At 59.1% G+C, this 19,799-nt stretch overlaps 1 protein-coding gene across 3 annotated transcripts in view; it reads right to left on the minus strand.

The window, feature by feature from the left end:
• Positions 1-19,799, minus strand: part of FYCO1 (FYVE and coiled-coil domain autophagy adaptor 1) — a 73,116-nt gene that overhangs the window by 27,312 nt on the left and 26,005 nt on the right. For 2 of the 3 annotated variants that reach the window (XM_043587222.1, XM_043587223.1), the window contains exons 8-14: positions 17,164-19,455; positions 16,021-16,113; positions 15,267-15,385; positions 12,825-12,992; positions 9,794-9,943; positions 8,909-9,129; positions 4,743-4,884 (exon numbers count right to left, since the gene is read on the minus strand). In XM_043587222.1, coding sequence (XP_043443157.1) covers positions 4,743-4,884; positions 8,909-9,129; positions 9,794-9,943; positions 12,825-12,992; positions 15,267-15,385; positions 16,021-16,113; positions 17,164-19,455 — 3,185 coding nt within the window. The remainder of the gene's footprint in view (positions 1-4,742; positions 4,885-8,908; positions 9,130-9,793; positions 9,944-12,824; positions 12,993-15,266; positions 15,386-16,020; positions 16,114-17,163; positions 19,456-19,799) is intronic. The other variant, XM_043587224.1, reaches the window with a different exon arrangement.

Here is a 19,799-nt window from a genome sequence, read left to right on the forward strand (position 1 = left end):
GGGGAGTGTTGGGGGGGGACTTGGGACAGTGCATACAGAACCGTTAGCACAGGGGGCACTCGGGGGTGGGAGGGCCCCAAAGACGGCAGTGACAGCTCAAGACCTAGTGACACACGGAGGCCGCAGGTCTGTCCCGTGCAGGTTGGCAGGGCGCGGGAAGGGCGCCTGGCGTGTCACACGCACCCTGGTCCAGCTGCGCACAGGCCGGGCCTCGCAGGCCCACGTGACCCCCGTACCGTCTCACACCCGTGCCTAAATGCACCCTGGAGGGCGGCAGCCTCATGGGACACAGGCCCTGGGGACTGAGCGAAGGCTTCCTTGCACGGCAAACTCTGCCCTTCCTATGGTGACAAGCCTGACTTTTATCTTCTTTAAATTGGCTTCAAATACAAAAAAAAAAAAAGCAACAGGAAAAAAAATAAAAAGTACAAACTGGCTTCAAAGTGGGAGTTTCACATGCCCCCCCCCCTCCTTTGTGCGTTCATCTCAAGGGTTAGCACTTCTGATGGAGGGGCCCCCGGCCCCTCACTTCCCCAGAACGAGAGACGGAGGCCCTGCCTGGAAAGGAGGACGTGAAGAAGCCGTAACCGGGGGCCCCGCAGCCGTGTGGCGTGACTGGCAGAGCAGGGCTCCGGCCCTGTGCGTCCCGGGATGAGGTGCTCGGCCTCCTAGGGCCCAGTTCACCATCCGCACCACCGGCTGAGGGCGGCCCTCCGTCCAGGAGTGCCCGTGAGGCCCGGATGGCGCACCGTGGGGGCCAAGCTGGGGGCTGCCTGGCCGAGGCAACGGGGCCGCTGGGCTCTCCCCAACCAGGCGCCTGCCGGGCTGAGGCAAACCAGACCAGGCACCGGTCAGGCCGCACCCCGCCCCTCCCCAGGCCTGGGTTATACGCCCTCTCTCCAGGCTCCTCGCAAAAAGGCTGCGTGTGACCTTCTAAGGCTTAGGAAAACCCAGGAATGGCACAGCAGCAGAATCTTCCTTTACCTTTTGTGTGTTCTCACTCACTGGCCCTATACCCCTCTGGACTCTCATCTGCTACGCCTGAGAGTCGGGACTCTTCCCAGCCCTCCCCTGGGTACAGGGCAGTGCTGGCAACAGAGGCCGGCACAGCCCGCGTCGGGAGCGGAGGCCTTTGACGACGTGACTTCGTTCTGTCCACACAACAGCCCCACGGGGTGCAAGTTCCCGGCCTCGGTCCTGCTCTGCTCCTCCCCTGACTGTGCTCACACACGCAGCAGCACACGATGGGGCATAGGTGGGAGTGGGGCTGTAGAAGGGTGGGCACAGGCTGCCTCGAGCGCGGCCTTGGGGTCCGCGGGCAAGCTACTCCCTCGCCATGTCCCCGTCACTTCAGGGCCGTTAGCGGTCCCGCGTGGCCGCACGGGTGGTGAACATGGGGTGACCCCGATTCCAGGGGCCGCCCGGGAGCCAGAAGCCCGGGTGATCTCAGTGAGCATTCCGGACGGAGGGATTGGTGCTGCGGGAGAGAACGGCTGAAGCCTCCCCTGCTGGCGGGGTCCAGGAGTGGAGGGAGTGGTCGCTCTGACCTCCTCCCCTAAGGGGCCCCCCAGGCGGTGCCTCTTTCATGCGCCCGGTCCTCCACTGTCCGTGGGGACTCCCAACACCCAGCCGCGCGAGGCCCGGCGCGCTCGTCCCCATGCTTCAGGTGAGGAAACTAGTTCAGAGAGATTAAGACCCGCCAAAGCTCACCCGGCACAGCCAGGGCTAGGACTCCGGTGAACAGCCTCTTTCTCTGCCCCCAAGTGTTGGCCAACAGAGGTTTCCCGCAGCGGATGCGCTCAAGGTACCCGCCAGCTCCGTCCTCCTCACAAAGGGCGGGGGGAGAACGCTGGGCTAAGCCGAGCACAAGGTGGCTTTTTGCCTTCACGGTCACTACCGTACCCTGTTCTCGTTTGTGTCTGAGATGCAGGCGTCCCATCTCCCGGCCAGTGATCCACCGACCCCAGCCCCCCAGCAAAGCACTCTGACCGGGAAGTACCAGTTAGTTACAAAGCGATTACTGGCAAAGGTGCCCCGAGGGTCAGGGACCGTCTCGACGACTTTAGCTCAGTGTCACTGGGCACTGGGAGAGGTTTTCCTTGGAGAAATACTGGGGTACCAGGCGCAAGCAGGAGACGGGCCCGGCTCAGCGCCTGGCATCACAACGCACGCGGGACATCACAGAAATGAGGCGCCTCCACGGGAGGCCTCCCAGGCGCCAGGCACCAGGCTCGGCCCTTTACACACACCCTTCTCATCGAATCTTCCTGCCGGTCCCAGAGGGGGACGGTCCCCACCTCTCCTAGGGGAGGGCACCCAGTTCGGGAGGCTGCGGTACCCCAGTCCACGGAACCTGGAGGTGGCAGCTTACGCTCCGACCAGGTGTCGGATTCTGGAGATCAAGCTCTTCACGGCCGTATGGCCCGTTCGTCTCGTGACCAGAAGGGGATTCCAGGCCGGGGTGGAAGCAGAGCGGAGGCCGAGAGACCCAAGGCCCAGCCCTGCGACGGGCTGATGAGAGCTTTCTCTCCATCTCCGCCTGCCCCCTCGGTGCCGAGCACAGAAGAACACCTGGTCCCTGGAGAAGGCCGAGCGGGAGCTCGGCTGAGTGTGGGGAGCGGGTGCGGATAGGCCCGTCTGGAGGGCTCTGAAGAACGCCATCTTTTCTCCCCAGGGAAGGGGTTGTGCTTCTGTTTCTCATCGGTGGGGGCCAGTGGGAGGCTGCTCAGGGGTGTGGGGACCTCTGCCTGTCCCCTCACTGCCAGGAAGGGCGAGGCAGACAACTTCATTGCCCGCAGAATGTGTATACGTTGCAGGGCGAGAGGCAGAGCACAGGCTTCTGATGTGTACATGGGGAAGTGGGGCCCTGAGAAGAGAAATGAACTCTTCGGAATGAACCTCAAGCCTGTGGACGGAGGGAGGGGTTCTGGGCTCAAAGCCTAGTGCTGACACTTACAACCCCGTGCCCTGGAGTGGCTTATCTGGCCTCCCGAGGCTTCAGCAGCTTTACCTGTAAAATGATGACCGTAATCCCTAAGCCTCGAAGGGCTGGGCGGGGACCGAGCGAGGCCACGCACAGAGGCGGCCGGCGCAGGAAGGTGCCCGGCAGAGTGGCTTTCGACAACATGGCTTCCAAGCAGCCTTCCTTCCTCTGTGGATTTGGACACACCCGGTGTTCAATCCCTTCCGGATCACTTCTTACTTTGGACTTGCTGATTTCTTTCTCGAAGTTTCCCATCAGGGAGGCTTACGCAAATCCAGGCTTACCGCCCGCACTTTTTCAGGGTCCTGGCGTTTCTGATCGGTCTTAGGAAGAAAAAGAACGTACGGCAAAGCTACCAGAGACACTTGGGTCTTCTCTGATGCACAGAGATGGCGTGTGAGGGTGCAGGCCCTTAGCTGAGTAGCGGAGGCCGCAGGGACCGCAGGCTCCCGACTGCCAGGCCCAGATCCACCCTAGGGGCCGCGGGCCAGCGCACTGGTGGTTTCCTTTCCCTGGGACACTTCCTGATTTCCCGGGACCGAAACACAGGTATTTGTCAGCGGTCAGAGCGCCTCCTGTTTCTGTTCTTACTGGCAAAGGGGAAGGTGAGGGGCGAGGGAAAGAGGGAGCTGCAGGGGGTCACTCTCTCCTGCAGGCGACAGCCAAAGGCCGTCCTCCCAGGTCTGGAGGCCCCAGTCCTGCTCACCTCACCACCTACCCACCTGGCGGGGAGTACAGTTGCCAGGTGATGGCGGCTCCGTGGCTCAGTGCCCTTGGGAGAACACTGCAGGCTGTGGGGTCAGGGGCACTTCAGGAGGCGGGGGTTCCAGGAAGGGAAAGGCAAGGCCCAAAGCCGCGGAAGCAGCACTGCACAGGGGCTGATGGGCTGGGTGATCCTGTGGGCTCTCTCCACGAGGCTACAACACGAGCGTTTGGTCACCCTCCAGTCAGAGAACAGGGGAGTGCGGAGGGATACACGTAAGCCTAAAATTTCTGGCACTGAGTGCTCCGTGAGGATTCAATACATCTCCTGCACGGCAGAAATCCTGGCTGATTAATCCTAGCCCTCCTCTGAGTCCTGGGCAGGAAGAGAGGGGCAGAGATGTGAATGTGGGTATTGGCCAGGTGCATCACGAAACTCCCTAACTGGAGGGAAAGTGGGCCGAGAAATGCCTGGACCCAGGGGGGGGCCATGTAAATTCTTTCTTGGCTTTGGAGCAGTCTGTGCTTTGCTGCAGAAACCGCATTTAAGCCCGATACCAGGGGCTGAGAGACGCCGAGCAGGGCTGCCGTGGGGGGTGGGGGGCCTGACCTTTTCCTGTGGGTCCCCTTGGCATAAACTCTCGACACTGAAACACGGTGGCACTTCGTGAGGTTACCTCATATTATTTAAAAATTGGCCTTTGCAAAACTCTCCTCGCAAACCTGGTTGGAAAAGAGCTGGCCTGGAAAAGCGAGAAGACTGGTGGAGAGTAAGTACCAACGGACCAGCAGGACACAGAGAGACACGAGGGGCACACGTGCACGGCGGGGCAACCGGGTGAAGAGGCAGCGGGTGGGTGGCCGTCCGCAAGCCCAGGACCCTGACCTGGAACTTCCAGGCTCCAGAACTGTCCCGAGCACTGTTCTGAGGCGCCTTCCCTTAAGCGAAGACAGCCAATCCTGCTTCCGAAGTCTCACTTTCCTGGTCCTTTAATCAGGGGGCACAAGGGCCCGACACCCAGTGAGCACACAGGAAGTAAAGGTGAGGTCTACTCACTGTTCGGGCATGTTAGGGTCGAGGGAGTCAGTTTCGGTGGGTGTCTCAGGCGAGGAGCCCGACTCCTGAATCTGACACAGCTCCTCATCGGTGATGATGTCAAACGCGGCATCGTCCGGCGGCCTGCAGTCCGCGTCTACACCTGGGCCACAGAGGCGGGTGGGGAGAGAAGAGACACACGCAGTTACGCACAGGACGGGGGGGGGGGGGGGGGACGCCGGGAGGTGAGGGGCTGTAACTGTGCGGGATGCGCCACCGGGACACGCTCTAAGTGCCCGCTCAACCCACAGCTACTCTGTCTGGATGGGAGAGAAATGGCTGCTGAGACATTCCAGAAAGCGGTGGGGCCTACAGGGAAGCTGAACACATGAATTAAGAGATTTCTCTGAAGCTCCTCAGTCGGGTCTTAAAGAGATTCAAGCCCTTACATATTCTCTGAGGCCTCTTATCCAGAAACAAACAAACAAAAAACCTGTCAAAACCTCATCAGGAAAGAACCTAACAGAAAAGTAAACACACTTCTCTGCTGCTGAGTCCTTGCTCCCGAAGACACAGACACGACTTATTTATGCCTCCTTTGAAACCAAGATTCTATCTGGATCCTGTGTTTCCATCTCCATCCACTGGGGGATGGGAAAGACCCTCCCTCTGCCCGAGGTGGCAGTGACCGCTGTGCTTCTGACTGGGGGACTTGTGTCTGACTTTGCAGGCCACTCAGTAGGAGGGACGCCGTATGGACATTCCTGTGCCGGCCACCTACCCACACGCACGCTCCTGCATGCAGCATGGAAAATGTGACGGCAGGCCTGAGGCGAAAGAAAGGCAGACAGAAGGGAAGATAGAAAAAAAGGAAAGACAGAAAGAAATGCAGACAGACAAGGAGACAGGAAATGTCAGAAATCAAAACAAGTGACCTCGGGACTCTGGCACAGTGCCACCCTCTGTCATCACTGGAACACCTGCCTGTGAGTCAGGGCAGGGGAGATTCCTGGACTGTTGAGCAAGAACAGTTCACGAGAGCTCCAAGTTTCCAGCCGGCTCCACCACAGGGCTAGCGGGACAGGCCGTGCTCTAGGAAGAGCAGGACGTGGGGCTTGAGACACAGGCTGAAGAAGGAGACCAGAGCCTGGTTTCCTTCCATAGACCCAGTCACACTTCTGAATCTGCCTTCTGAGGCTGGTAGAGGGAAGGAAGGAGGATGAGAAAGGAAGGGACAATGAGCACCAGGTGCCCCAAACGAGGGAGATTCAACGGAGAGAAATCAAAGGAGACTTAAACAAGTGGAGAGCTATACATGTTCACTTATTGGAAGACTCAATTTTGTTAACATGTCGATTCTCTTCGACGTGATCTAGAAAGCACACGTCAGTCAAAATTTCAGCAGGATTTCTCGTAGAAGCTGACAAACTAAATTCTAAAATTTACACGGGTACAGGAAACCATCAAAATCCCACAGGACAAAACAGACAGCAACCTCTTTGACCTCGGCCTCAGCAACTTCTTACTAGACGGGTCTCCAGGGGCAAGGAAAACAAAAGCAAAAAATGAACTATTGAGACCTCACCAAGATAAAAAGCTTCTCTCCAGTGAGGGAAACAATCAACAAAACGAGGCAACCGATGGAATGAATGGGAGAAGATATCTGCAAGCGACATATCTCCTAAAGGGGGAGTCTCCAAAACCTATAAAGAACTTGTCAAACTCAACACCCAAAAAGCAAATAATCCAGTGAAGAAACGGCCAGAAGGCACGAAGAAACACTTTGCCAGAGAAGACATCCAGATAGCTTGACAGACACATGGAAACATGCTCAACGTCACTCACCATCAGGAAAATACAAATCAGAATCACAATGAGACAGATGCCACCTCACACCTGTCAGAATGGCTAAAATTAACTCAGGAAACGACAGCTGTTGGTGAGGATGCAGAGAAAGGGGAAGCCTCTTGCACTGTTGGTGGGAACGCAAGCTGGTGCAGCCGCTCTGCAGAACAGGATGGAGGTTCCTCAAGAAACTGAAAACAGAACTACCCTATGACTCGGCAATTACACAACTGGGCATTTATCCAAAGGTTATAGGAGTGCCGACTTGAAGGAGCACATCTACCCCAATGTTTATAGCGGTGCCACCAACAACGGCCACATTACGGGAAGAGCCCAAGTGTCCATCGACTGATGAATGGATAGGGAAGATGCGTGTGTGTGTACGTGTGTGTATACACACATACGACGGGGTATTACTCGGCGATCGAAAAGAATGAAATCTTGCCATCTGCAACAACACGGAGGAACTCGAGTGCGTTATGCTAAGCAAAGTCGGTCAGTCAGTGAAAGACAAGTATCATACGATTTCACTCATCCGTGGAATTAAGAAACAAAAGAGATGAACTTAGGAAAAATAAAAACACAGAGGGAGGCAGACCATAAGAGACTCTTATATACAGAGAAAGACTGAGGGTTGCTGGAGGGGAGGTGGGGGGGCGGGATGTGGTGGGCATTAAGGAGGGCACCTGTTGGGATGAGCACTATATGTAACTGATGAATCACTAAATTCTACTCCTGAAACCAATGCTAACCTATACGTCTAGTCAGCTAACTGGAGTTTAAGTTAAAAAGAAATAAAATAAAATTTACATGGATATGCAAAACACCTAGAATAGCCAACACTCTGATAAAGAACAAAACTAGAGGCGACCCGCTCTACCTGATTTGAAGACTCATTAGAACACCATGGTGATCTCCACAGTGCGGTATTGGTGAGAGAGAAGGCACATGGATACGTGGGATGGGTCAGAAAGTCCGGATACAGACCCACATACATAAGAGCAACTGATTTTAGAAAATGGGGCAAAGGCAGTTCTGTGAGAACGGACTTGTTAACCAATGGCGGTGGGAACACTGGACAGCCATATGCAAAAAAATGAATCTCTACATGTGGCTTGTAGCATACACCAAAATCAATTCAGAATGGATCACAGACCTAAAACCGTGAAATTTCGAGGAAAAACAAACAAACCAGGAGATCTTTGTGTCCTTAGGGTAAGCAAAGATAGACATGATCCCAAAAGATAAGAAAAAAATTGATCCGTAAGGCAAAAAAAAATTGATGGATTGGACTTCATGAGAATTCCAACCTTCCGTGTTTGGAAAACGTTTCCGCTCTTTCAAAGAAGGTGAAAAGACGGGTTTCTAGTTGGGAAAAGGTATCTGTGAAACAGATCTATTAAATAAGTTCTACCCAGAATCTATCCAGGACTCCCAAAACTTGATAAAAAAGAATGAAAAACGCGTTTGAGGAAGATACTGTTTGAGGAAGGCTGTGTTCACAGTGCACCCTGCCAACTCGACGCGGTTCTTCGTACCCAATATACAGAACGGGGCCTGCCAACCTCCTTGATGGTCCAGTTAAACAAGCGGGGAACTCACGGGATCTCGGAAGGCTGGCTGACCTGCGCCCAGGCAGAGGCCAAGGAGGAGCCCAGAGGGACCAGCCGCAGGAGACGGTGCTGCCTGGGCTGGGCCCAGCCTCGCTCCTGCCCCTGCCGCGTCAGGCCTGCCTCGCTGCTAGTCTGTATCCCCAGGGCAGTGCCGAGAGGGCAGCCTGGCCCGCCCGGCGGGGCTGTGCTGGGAGCAGGGCCAGCGGGAACCGGATCCCACTTCCTCTCCCCGAGCGCAGCGAGAGGGCGCGGGAGAACGCGTCCTCCTCGGCCTGCCGTGGCGCGAGCCACAGGGAGAAGGTGAAGGATGTGGTCGTTTCCACGCAGCTCCGGGCCCGTGGCTGCTCCGCTGGGAGGGCGGGGTTCTTGGGGCTGAGGCTCCGGAGGCAGTATTTTCCACGGTGTGGGGGACGTCCCACTGGTAGCGCACCGAGTGACGAAGTACACGGATCTCGCGTTAAATAACGCTGAATCGTATCGGGAGAAAGTTATTCACCTTTCAATTCTCTTTCTATCCTAACTACAGAAAAACGGAAAGTCTCAAATTGGCGCAATACATTTTTGGCGCCCCTTTAACGCCCGGGTCCGGAAAACACTGAATCAAGCTGACCAGCCACGGGGGGGGGGGGGGGGGGGGGGGGGGGGGGGGGGGGGGGGGGGCGGGGGGACGGGGGGGGGGGGTGGCACCTAAGCACCCGGGGGCGGGGAGGGCAGGGGCGGGAGCCTGACCTTGGCCTCCGGCGGCGGCCTGGGGCCCGGCGCGGCCTGGGGCCGGCGACAGCGCAGGGCTGGGCTCTCCCTGGCTGGTGCCCGAGCTGGCGCTGTCGGGGGAGCCGGGGCCGTCACTGAACTTGCGGAAGCAGGCCCTGCAGCAGCGCTCCTTCTTGCCGCCGTGCTTGGTCAGGACGTAGTTGTTGCAGCAGTAGTAACAGAAGACGCGGCCACAGATCCTGGGGTGAAACAAGCACGGGCCTCGCGGTCCGCCCGGCACCGGAACCGGGCTCCGGAGGCCGCGCGGCTCCTCGGGCGGGGCTCCGCCCCCACTCAGGATCGCGGCCTCGCGGTCAGTTTGGTGAGATGCCGGCTGAAGCCGTCCTGACAAGCCCACTGGGCGGCGACGTTTTATTTCCCCAGGTGCCGGGAGGCAGGGGACAGGGTACGTGGCTGAGCCCACCTTCTGGGACACACTGACGTGGGGGTTCAGAGGCTCTGAGGGGCCACAGACCCACCCGGGGCCGTGCTGATGACTTTCTATCTGCCTTGGCCCCCACTGAGATTTATAGGAATAAATCTGCTTACCCTTCCTCGGGCCCTAGGAGGGTCTTTGCCATCTGTGTTCTCCCAGCAAAGACTCAGCCCCCACTCTCCCTGGGCTCCAGGAACGCCGCTTTCCCTCCGGTCCCCGCAGCCTGAGGGAGGCCGACGGCTGCTGCTCTCTGGCTGCTCCACAGCCGGGTGGGTCCCCTTGACTCTGCCCGCACCCCTGCACCCGACCTCCGCCCCCTTCAGGGATCCCTGCGCGGCCCGCCAGGACCCGTGCCCGGCTCCCCGAAGACCGGATGGCCACGTGCGCCTCCCAGACACACAGCGGCGCCTGCGCCCCGCCCCGCTGACCTGCAGTGGTGCCTCCGCACCATCCAGCTGAACTCCCGCTTGCAGTCGTGACAGTGGCTGGCCTCCGCGTCCCCGAGCCACCTCTCCTCAGCGCTGAGCTTCTGCTGGAACTCCAGGGCGTCTGACTTTTGCCAGAGAGCATCCTTGTCCCTGGGACAGAGCCACATCGGAATCAGAGAGGAATCCATGACAACAGCAGGGTGATCCCGGAATCACGTCCGAAGACCGACTGCAAATTTCCCAAGACGTGGAAGGAAGATTCACTCCACTTGGAAACACTGGTCTGTCCCCTGCATCGGTCCCAGACTCAGCTGAAGGCACGTGTGTGCGGGCAGAGGGGACTGTGATGCATGTACGGGGTGCCGGTGGCCGCAAAGAGCTGCCAGCACCCGCACGGGTCACACACTGCTCAGGGATCTAAACGACGCTGTACACAGTCACCTGGAGTTTAAGGTGTAACAGGCTGTCATAATTATAGGACACACGGCGTGCTCCGAGCCCAAGGACCTCGAATGTACTGCCCACACGAATCGTACATGTATTCAGAAACCCTTATGTGTTTATGGTCTCCTCAAGTAACAAGTAATCGCTGGAGAAGATGAAAGGCGTCCTCGCCGGAAAGCCTGATGGGATGTTACTTTCCCTTACTCCTCAGGGAGACGCTATGTGCTCCGGGAAGCAAGACCGGAAGCACAGGGAGGCTTTCCAGAAAGGTCTGGCAGGTGTCAGAACATGCCTGACACACAGGGCAGACGCGCACAGAGGTTTCCGTGTTGCTGCTATTACAGCTTCTGACCTGGGAAGGTTTCGTTCTTTCCTAGATGGAACCCCGGCCACCATCCCAAGGTCAAGGCAGCCCCGACAGCACCTCAGTCCCAAAGAGTAACACTAGAGCCACCGAGGTCCGGTGACAAACTGATGCCACCACCAAACATGGACTCCAAGGCCACAGACTCTCCCCTTAAATACAAAAGCCAGGGAATGCAACTGACAGGTTCTTCAGGTGCCTGATGTAGTCAGGAAGCAGGAAGACTCATGCCCTGGACCGGCATCACCCTCCCCGCGGGTCCACATCCCATCCCTTCTGTCCCCAGGAGGCCAGGGACCCACTCCCTAAAATGCGGGAACGCAGTCAGGACTCGGGCTTCTCCATCACACGCCTCAAGAACATGTCTGAGCTCACAGGTCTTGAGTGCCCTGAGTCCCAAATCTGCAAATCGATGATACGTGGGCAGAGGTTTTACACTTCCAGATCAGGTGGAATTTAGTGTCACCATTTTGCAACCCCAAACGCATTGGCAGATTTAGGCAGTGCTTTTAGGCTGCGAACATCGCAAAGAATGGGCTAATCAGATCTTACGTGGGCTCCTGAAGGAAAGACCCAAACTATAAACCAATTCTATGAGGCGTTCTTGAGAACATTTTGAATCTGGGTCTGAGCCAGCCTCTAGTAGAGCAGTGGTTCTCCACTCTGGCTCACTGATCCCTGGGCCCTGCTTCCAGAAATTCCAGTTTGGTTGGACTGGGTAGGGTCTGGACGTGGGTATCACTTTAACAGCTCCCCTAGTGACTGTAATGTGCATGTAGGGTGGACAATCATGGCTCTGGTTTCGGCTAACAATTCACAAGAAATAACAAAGATTGGGAGAACATGTCACATGGTGCCATGGAGACACAACTGGCAAAATCCAGGCTGTGGGAAACTCTAACGGACGAAAGACCTAGCTTCCTCAAAAGTAAATTGCGAAGAAAAAAAAAAGTTAGAGACACAGTGGCCAAATCACAGACTAAGTAAGAGAGATCTAACATCTCGCCATGCAACGTATGGATCCAGATCCTCATTAGAAAAAAACATAAGGAAAAAAAAATAGGAAAAATACGAAACTGACTATACGCTTAATGATATTGGGAACCACGGTTAATTTTTAAGCACGGCGATGACACCGTGGTGGCACAAAATGGAGAGTCCTTGTCTTAAGAGAAGCACGTACTGAAACATTTGGAGATGAAATAATATATCTGGAATCTGCATCAAAATAATCTGGGGAAGTGAGGGACACGGCGGGTCTCTGGATGAAACAAGACTGGCCGCGAGGTGAAGGACGCTGAAGCGGGGGGCAGGTACTTGGGGTGCACTGTGCTGGTCTGTTGTTGTACATCCGCAAATTTCCATATGAGAAAGTTAAGAGTTTAGGGGCGCCTGGGTGTCCCAGTTGGTTGAGCGTCTTCTGACTCTTGGTTTCGGCTCAGGTCATGATCTCGTGGTTCGTGGGATCAGGCCCCATGTCGGGCTCTGCGCTCATAGCGTGGAGCCTGCTTGAGACTCTCTCTCCCTCTCTCTGCCCCTCCCCAGCTCGTGCGGTCTCTCCCTTTCTGTCTCTCAACATAAGTAAATAAACTTAAAAAAAAAAAACAGAAAAATATAAACAAGAAAAAAAAACGGTTTTGAACCACTCTCGCCAACTTGAAAAGTCAGGCCAGTTTCACGTGGAAGTCCGGGCTTGCACCTTCTCTTCAGAGGGGAGGCGATGTGGCAAGCCGGGCCCGATGCCTGTGCGGCACCAAGCGGCAGGAGCAGAGCACTGTGTGTCCTCCGGGGCCCACACTTGCGATGCCACCTGCAGGTGTAGGAGTTTGGGAGGCCTGGCACTGGGGAAAGGTGGGACGGAGAAGGGGAAAAGGGCTCGTGAAAGAGGGGCAAGGGGATGGACAGATTCCTCAGGATACGAGACGGCACTTGCCGTCACTCTCGTCACTCAAATCACACAGAGATTTGAAAAATGATTCCCCGGCAGGGTGACAACACAGACTCAGCCGAGCCCTGGTGGGAACGGTGAAATCCGCTCGTATGAGGCTGCCGAGGGCCCAAGCAGCCCCTGTCCGTGTGGGAGGCCTTAACAACACAGCACAGATGGACACGGGCCCCCTTCCCGCGAACAGACCTTTCAAGAACAGCCACCGTTCTTTACAGAGAAACCCAGCTCGGGGCGGGGGAGGGAGGGGCAGACAGCTGCTCGCCCCACGCTCTCACCTGAGCAGCTCGATCAGCCTCTCCTCCAGGTACTGCTTGGTTCTATTCAGGTCATCCAGGTCCGCGAGCATCTTCTGGTCATTCTTCTCCCGGTTCGTCACCTCCTGGCAGAGTCTGTTGTAATACTCCTGGATTTTTGTCGTGGCCTTTTCGAGTTCCTTCTGGGTCCTGGTGGAGGGGTGGGGAGTTTACCGAGTGGCCCCTACTTCCGGCTTCCCCCAGGCCTCTGGGCTAACCCAGCCCTCTAACGAGGGCTCCCGCCATCCTCCAAGCCTTTCCCCCTCACGGTGGGGGCGCCCCTTGGTACCACCCGCTCGCAGGTTACGTACCCCCCTGACCTTCAAAACCCCCCTCGCGTATCCAGACTCTTCACGCACACGAGCCCCCGCAGCCAATACAATGGACATTCGGGGAGGGCAGGTGACCTCAGGCTGCTGGGAACACCTCAGCTGAGTTAACTCCACCCAATTGGTTTTCAGGCCGCGCTGAGGTTATGAGAGAAGCCCCATGGGTATGGTTCATGGGCTGGGGCTGGGGGGGTTTGCAAGAGGAAAACAGAGTCGGGACAGAAAGAACACAGGAGTAGCTCCCTGGAGGTGACCACGCGGACGAGGACCCGTCTCCCAGGTGTCTTTGGGGCTCTGTGCACGGGGCGGGTGCTGGGCACACAGTGGGCACTCGATGGGCAATGCCAGGTGCTGACCCGACGGCCCGGAGGCCTCAGGAGCTCTGTCCCCTCGTCTCCACGGTGCCAAATCACGGTCCTCCTGGCCCTGCCCGCCCCACCTGCGGCTCACCTGGCCCCGAGGGCAGTGGTTTCCCAGGGATGTGCTACAAACCCCCAGGCCCGGCAAGGCGTTCACAGAAGCTCCACGAGACAGAGGGCTCTGCGGAGACTAATTAATCTCTATCTAATCCAGTCTTCCCACGCCCAGTATAAAGCTGTCGGGAAGTGGTTTACTAGACACTGTCCACCAAAATGACCCCGTGGGTGTGCACATGTGTGCACACACACACGTGCGCACACACACACACACACAGACACCCACCCACCCGATGAGTAAAGTAAAATCCAATCCTGGGCAGGCGGATTATGCGACATCGAGCAGCTAAAACTACTCTGAGATCTTACAAACAAGCATTGTTACAGCATTTTTTTTAAATGCCACCAACTTAGGAGGTCCTTGCTACTTTTATCGCCGCGTGAACACAACTGGGCAGCAGGAGCCCTACGGGGTCTGAACTCTGGAGGAGTCAGATGGGAAGAGATGTACATCCGGGTTACTGAACACCCAGCGTGCTCTAGATCTCACGCTGGGCCTGGGCCCACCTCAGAAGCCGGGCGGTGGGAGGCGATGAGGGACGGGCAGAGAACGGAAAGCCTCGGGACAATGCGGGGTGCCAGTCTTCGCTGGGGGCAGCCAGGTAACTGGGACCCAGCATCCCCGGCAGGACTGGCTTGGCCTCATCACCAAATGATGCCCAACCCCAGCCCCTCCCCCCCCCCCCCATTGCCTGAAAGTGAGGAGGCTCGCGGCGGCCTCGGGGCTGAACCAGTAGGGCCACCCTCCAAGGTTAGAACAGTCATGATGGAGGGTGGCAGCACCATGGACAGACACAGACGCAGCGGCAAGAGTCTGCAGGAAGACAAGCCGGCCTGGTGCCGGGCACACTCACTCACCCTCGGCAGGTGCCCGGAAGGCTTCCCCAACCCACAGACTCTCATTTCACAAAAGAAACGAGGAAGAGCTCGAGTCACAGCTCGTAGTGGGGAAGCACGCACGCGCGCGCACACACACACACACGCACACACACACACACACACACACACACACACACACACACGCCAGTACCCTAACACGAGACCAGACGCAGAGCTATCTGTCCGAGTACTTTGGTGGGCAGTTGTCAGGGAAACAGACTCGAGCCAAACGGTCTGGCCTGCGCTCCTGTCGCCATCACCTACGTGCTGTCGGACGCTGGGAAAGTGACTGAGCTCCTCTGAGCCTCACTTTCCTCGTCTATAAAATGGGATAAGACATCACTCCGTCCTCAAAGGACTGTTGGGAGGATATGGGGGACAAAGAGATGCAAAGTGTTTAAGCGGTGCCTGCCCCGTTTGGGGCGTTATTTAAGTGTTTGCCGTCAGCGTTATGTTATCATATCCCAACTTTTACTTCGTGTCAGTTCTTCCAAAGCACCTGCCGGAGCTCAGAAAAAGGCACGAGGAGAAAGGCTCTGCCACCGCCTGTAGGCTGTGCGAGGCCAGCCGCCGGCCCTCCGGGGTACGCTTCTGGCAAAGCCCCTTCCGCGCCTGTGGCTTTTCTTGGAAAAGGTCTTCTTTCACCCGATGCGAGGGGCCGCGCTTCTACGTGACTGCACCAAAGCCCTCCTTCCCCGAAGTCCCCACCGCTGGCCGTGCGGGCGGACCGTGTAACTAACCTGTCCAAGCTCTCGCGCAGGACGGCCCCCTCCTCGTCCTTCTTCCGCAGGGCGGCCTGGCACTCTGCGAGACGCTTGCCGGTGCAGTTCAGCTTCTCTCCCAGCTCTGCCCGGGTGGCCTGGCACAGGACATCGGGGAGAAGACGCTTAGCAAGAGTGTCTTAACAAGAGCTCTCGCGGCAGGCCGGGAAGGGACCTGGCTCTCCGCCCCATCTGGTTGGGTCTCTTTTAACTGGAGGGGGTTTTACGTTCAAGAGGCCAAGAACCTTTGATCTGCGCTGGCGGGGCGTGACACACTCCTGTCTGTAATTCTAGCCCCCGAGTATTACTTGCAAGGCGTTGGGGCGGTTGGGGGGGGGGGGGGCCGCAGGAATCCGAATCTCGGAGGGGTGGCTGGGGGCAGGGCTCCCCCTGGGTTCAGAACCACCGGCTCAAGAGACGCCTGCAGAGACGGCTGAGGAGCACAGTCTGTTTCCTTTCCATAGGGCTGGCTGGAAACCACAGCTGGCGGCCCCAGCCAGGGGTCCAGGAGGTAGAAGGCTGCGGTGCACACCCAGGATGCCTACAGGGCCGAACGGACGGGAGCTCCGGCTCGGGAACTGGGAGCCTTGCGGGCGGCCCTCCTAACGGGTCCAGTGGAAAGCATGCCGGGCCCTGCTCCCTGACAGGCGCACACACTGGGGTGGGAACGACCGGGCAGAGGTGGGCACCCCAGGCTCCCGGGCCGCTGGTCAGCACACTCCCCGGGGCCTACCTTCAGCCTCTCCACAGCCTCCTCGGCGGCCTGCAGCTGCCGGCCTCGCTCCTCAAGCTGGGCCCTGAGGCTCCCGCAGTCTTCACTGGCAGCCTGGAGATGATGAGAGAGGGGTCGTCCAAGTGGGGTCCTGACATACGGAGACCCCCCTCAGCCCCATTCCCCCGAATGGGTAAAAAGCTACCCCTCTCTTCTGCACCAAACTCAGTAAGCTTTGGGCTTCACTGGTGACAACATCCTTTCGAGCTTACTAAGAAACTGAGTTTGGTCCTCAAACTTAGAGTTTAATTTCTGCAAGGAGAAAAGTGCCCCATGAGCCACACGGAGCAGCACAGGATGGGTGACACAGCGCGGGAGGCACATCTGTGTCTGGGAGTGAGCACAGACCTCGGTGCAAACGAGCAAGTTTGGAAGCCCAAACCCCACGGCCATCCTGCTCGTGTCCTGGGTCGTAGCCACTCTTAACCCTTTTTCTCTGTGCAGTCCCGAAGGCACATGGGAGCCCGCTGTCTATCCCAAGGGCTTTGTGACAAACTAACTGAGCCAGTTTCTTACCGCGGCGCCTGTCATCAGGATGGCACGTGAAGGGCCAGAAAACCCAGGGACAGGGCTCGCAGGCGGGAAGTGCTGGTGGCTGCAGTAGGTTCTAGAGGCTAGGGCAAGGGTCTCAAACTCACAGGCCCAGAGGGGCTGGGCAAGTACCTAAATGAGTGTAAGGAAAACACCAAAGGGTGCGTGTGTCCTTGAAAGGGGGCAGCCACCACCCAGCTCCTGGTGACTGCTGCCAGGTGGCAAGGAGGGCACAGTCTCTGAGATCTTCTGAGATTTCAAAGGAAGCCCCCAGACTGAATTTGTAAACACCTTGCTCTTTAAATTCTAGCTACTAATTTTAAAAAGCCACTCCGTATGAGCCAAACCTGTCTGCAACCACCTTGGGTTTAGACTTCTGGGCTAGGGCGTTGCTCTGGACACATGCCCTAAAGCATCCGTGAGGGGGGGGAAGGGTGCTGCGACCCAGCCATGTCTGCCGGCTGCCCGGTAGGTACATTCTTAGGCCGTCGCGTGCCACATGGCTGCAGACGCGTCCTATCCTCTCGTGGGCCCGTTGGGCCCCGCCACAGGGGGGGTCGAGGCCGGGACTACCTTTAGTCTGCTCTGGTGGTCCATGATCTCGGTGCTCAGCTGGAACTTGAGAGCGCTGAGCTCCTCGTGTGCGGCCTCCTCGAGGCTCTGCGCCCGCTGCTCGGCCTGGGCCAGCTGGGCCTGCAGGCCGGGCAAGGAGCGGGCCGCCTCCTCGGCCACCTTCAGCCTCTCCTGCAAGGCGTCCTTCTCTCGCTGCAGCCCAGCCACCCGGTGCTCCAGGCCCTCCCGCTCCCTCGAGGCCGCCTCTCTGGCGTCACGGAGCTCCTGGACGGCGCGGGCCAGGGCCTCCTCCGCCTGCTGTTTCTCCGCGAGCCGAGTGCAGCGGTGGCCGTGGGGCTCGGCTGTGTCTGCGCTGGCCCCGGGCAGCTGCTCCCGCGGCTCGGCCTGTCCCAGCGGGGCTTCCCGGGAGCCGTGTCCTGCCTGGGACTGCTCCTCCTCGGCCCTGTCCTCCCGCAGCGCCCCTTCGTGCCCCGAGCCCTGCGGCGGCTCCCGACCGCGGGCCTTCTTGAGGGCCTCGTTCTGTTCCTGCAGCTGCTGCACGAGGGCCCTGTGCTCCCTCAGAGCGGCCTCGGCCACGCTCAGCTGGCTCTGGGCCTTCTCCCGGTCACCCAGGGCTGCCTGGAGCTCGGCCTGAAGGTCTGGCACCCCCGCCTCCCCCTGCCGGGCCTCTGGCTCTGCCTGACTCGGGGCCAGCTGGGCCCCCGGCTCCCGGGGGGCGGTGCCTTCGGGGGGGCCGAGCCCCTGCTGGCCTTTCTCTGCGCGGAGGGTCTCGATCAGCTGGGTCTGCCGCTGGCACTGGCTCTCAAGGGCCTTGAGCTCCCTTTCCTGGGCCTCTGCCCGCTGCCGGCACTGCCCCACCGCCTCCTGCAGCTGCTGGCACTCGGCCTCCTTGCTCCGCAGGGCGGCCTCCTTCTCCGCCGCGTGGGCCCTCATGGTCTCCTTGGCCTTCCTCACGGCCAGGAGGCTCGCCTCCATCTGGTCTCCCATGTGCCGGATGCTGGCCTGCTCAGACTCCAGGGAGGCCAGGGAGCTCCGGATGGCCGCCTCCCGCTGCTGCAGCGCCTGGTAGTCGGCCTGCAGGGCCTGCAGCTTGCCCTCGAGGAGCTGGTTGCGTTCCAGTGCTTTCTGCAGCTCCTTCTTCAGCTCCCCGTCGGCCTGCTGGAGCCTCTCCTCCCGTCCGCTCCCTGGCGTCTCGGGGCCACCTGTCTGGCCCTCCTGTGGGCTGCGCTGCCCCTCCTCCGGCCCCCTGGAGGCCTGCCGCGGGGTGGCGCCCGGGGCCCCCGGCTGCTCGGCCAGCCGCTCCAGCGCCCCCACCTTCTGGCTCAGGTGGTCTCTGTCCCGGGCGAGCTGCTGCCTCTGCTCCTCCAGGTCACCCACGTGCTGGCTCAGCTGCGCCAGCTGGGCCTCCAGGACCCGCAGCTGCCGCGCCAGCGCCCCGGCCTCCTGCTCCAGCAGCTCCTTCTCCTGTCGCCGCTGCCGCTCCTCCTGCCTCACCTCTGCCAGCTCCTCCTCCAGGGAGCTCAGGTGGGCGAGGGCCTCGTGTAGCTGTCGCCGCAGCCGGGTGGCCTCCTGCCCCTTCCCGGCCAGCTCCTCCAGCCGGTGCTCCAGGCCGGCCCGGGCCTCCTCCTTCAGCCGTAGCTCCTCGGCCAGCTGCCCCAGCTGGGCGCTCTGCTGCCTGCTGAGCTCCTGGACCTTGGCGTGCTCTCTCTCCAGGGCCCGAAGCTTCTCCCCCAGCTCCTGGGTCTCCGGCGCCGGGTCCCCGGGGAGGGGCTTCCGCCGCCCCGGCGTGTCCGGCACTGGAGCAGGCACCGAATCTGCCTCCTGCTCTGCCGACCGCGGGCTCTTCCTGTCCGGCGAGCCCCACGCGGCCTCGAGCTCCCGGGCCAGGGGCTGCAGCACGGACTCCAGCCGCCGCAGGGCCGAGTGGGAATCCTCCTCCTCCGCCGCCCCCCGCTCCAGGGCCCGCAGGCACTCCTGAAGCTCCTTCACGGCGCTCTGTGCGGCCTGGGTGACCTCCCACTGCTTCTGGAGCTCGGCCACCAGGCGAGTGAGGCGGGCGTTGTCCTCAGCCGCGGCGCGGCCCCTCTCCCTCTCCGTCTGCAGCTGCTCCCCCTGCAGGCTGACGGTCGCCCTCAGCTCCTGGTTCTCTGTGTCCAGCTGGTGCACCTGCTCCTGCAGCTGCTTCTCCCGCACCTCCAGCTGGTCCAGCTCCAGGCGCATCTCGTCGAAGCCCTCCAGCGCCTCGTTGTGTAAGGGGCTGCTCAGGTCAAAGCTGGAGGCCGTCTCCTGAGTCTGGGGAGGAGAAAGAGGACACAAGTGGCTTCGGCACGGAAGCTACGCGGCTCCCGGGGAAAGCGCTCGAGTTTAATGAGAACAAAAACCAAAATACAGCAATCACGGGGCGTAAGGCTGGTCTATCGAGCTAGCCAAAGGGCTGGAAGCACGAGCTGCAGGAGGTCAGGGCGCATCCTAAAGGCACAACCCACACACGTGAGCTCCGCCCAGGGCCTCGGAACCCGCGTGTCCCATCCAGCCTCCTGTAGCTTTGGGAGCGTAATGGACACTGGTGCTTAGATTCGTTAAGTTACATTCAAACTATTGTCCACCACTGCTCCAGACCTACAACTCCTTTTGTG

Source organism: Prionailurus bengalensis, chromosome A2, assembly GCF_016509475.1.
Source record: "Prionailurus bengalensis isolate Pbe53 chromosome A2, Fcat_Pben_1.1_paternal_pri, whole genome shotgun sequence".
Taxonomy (NCBI): domain Eukaryota; kingdom Metazoa; phylum Chordata; class Mammalia; order Carnivora; family Felidae; genus Prionailurus; species Prionailurus bengalensis.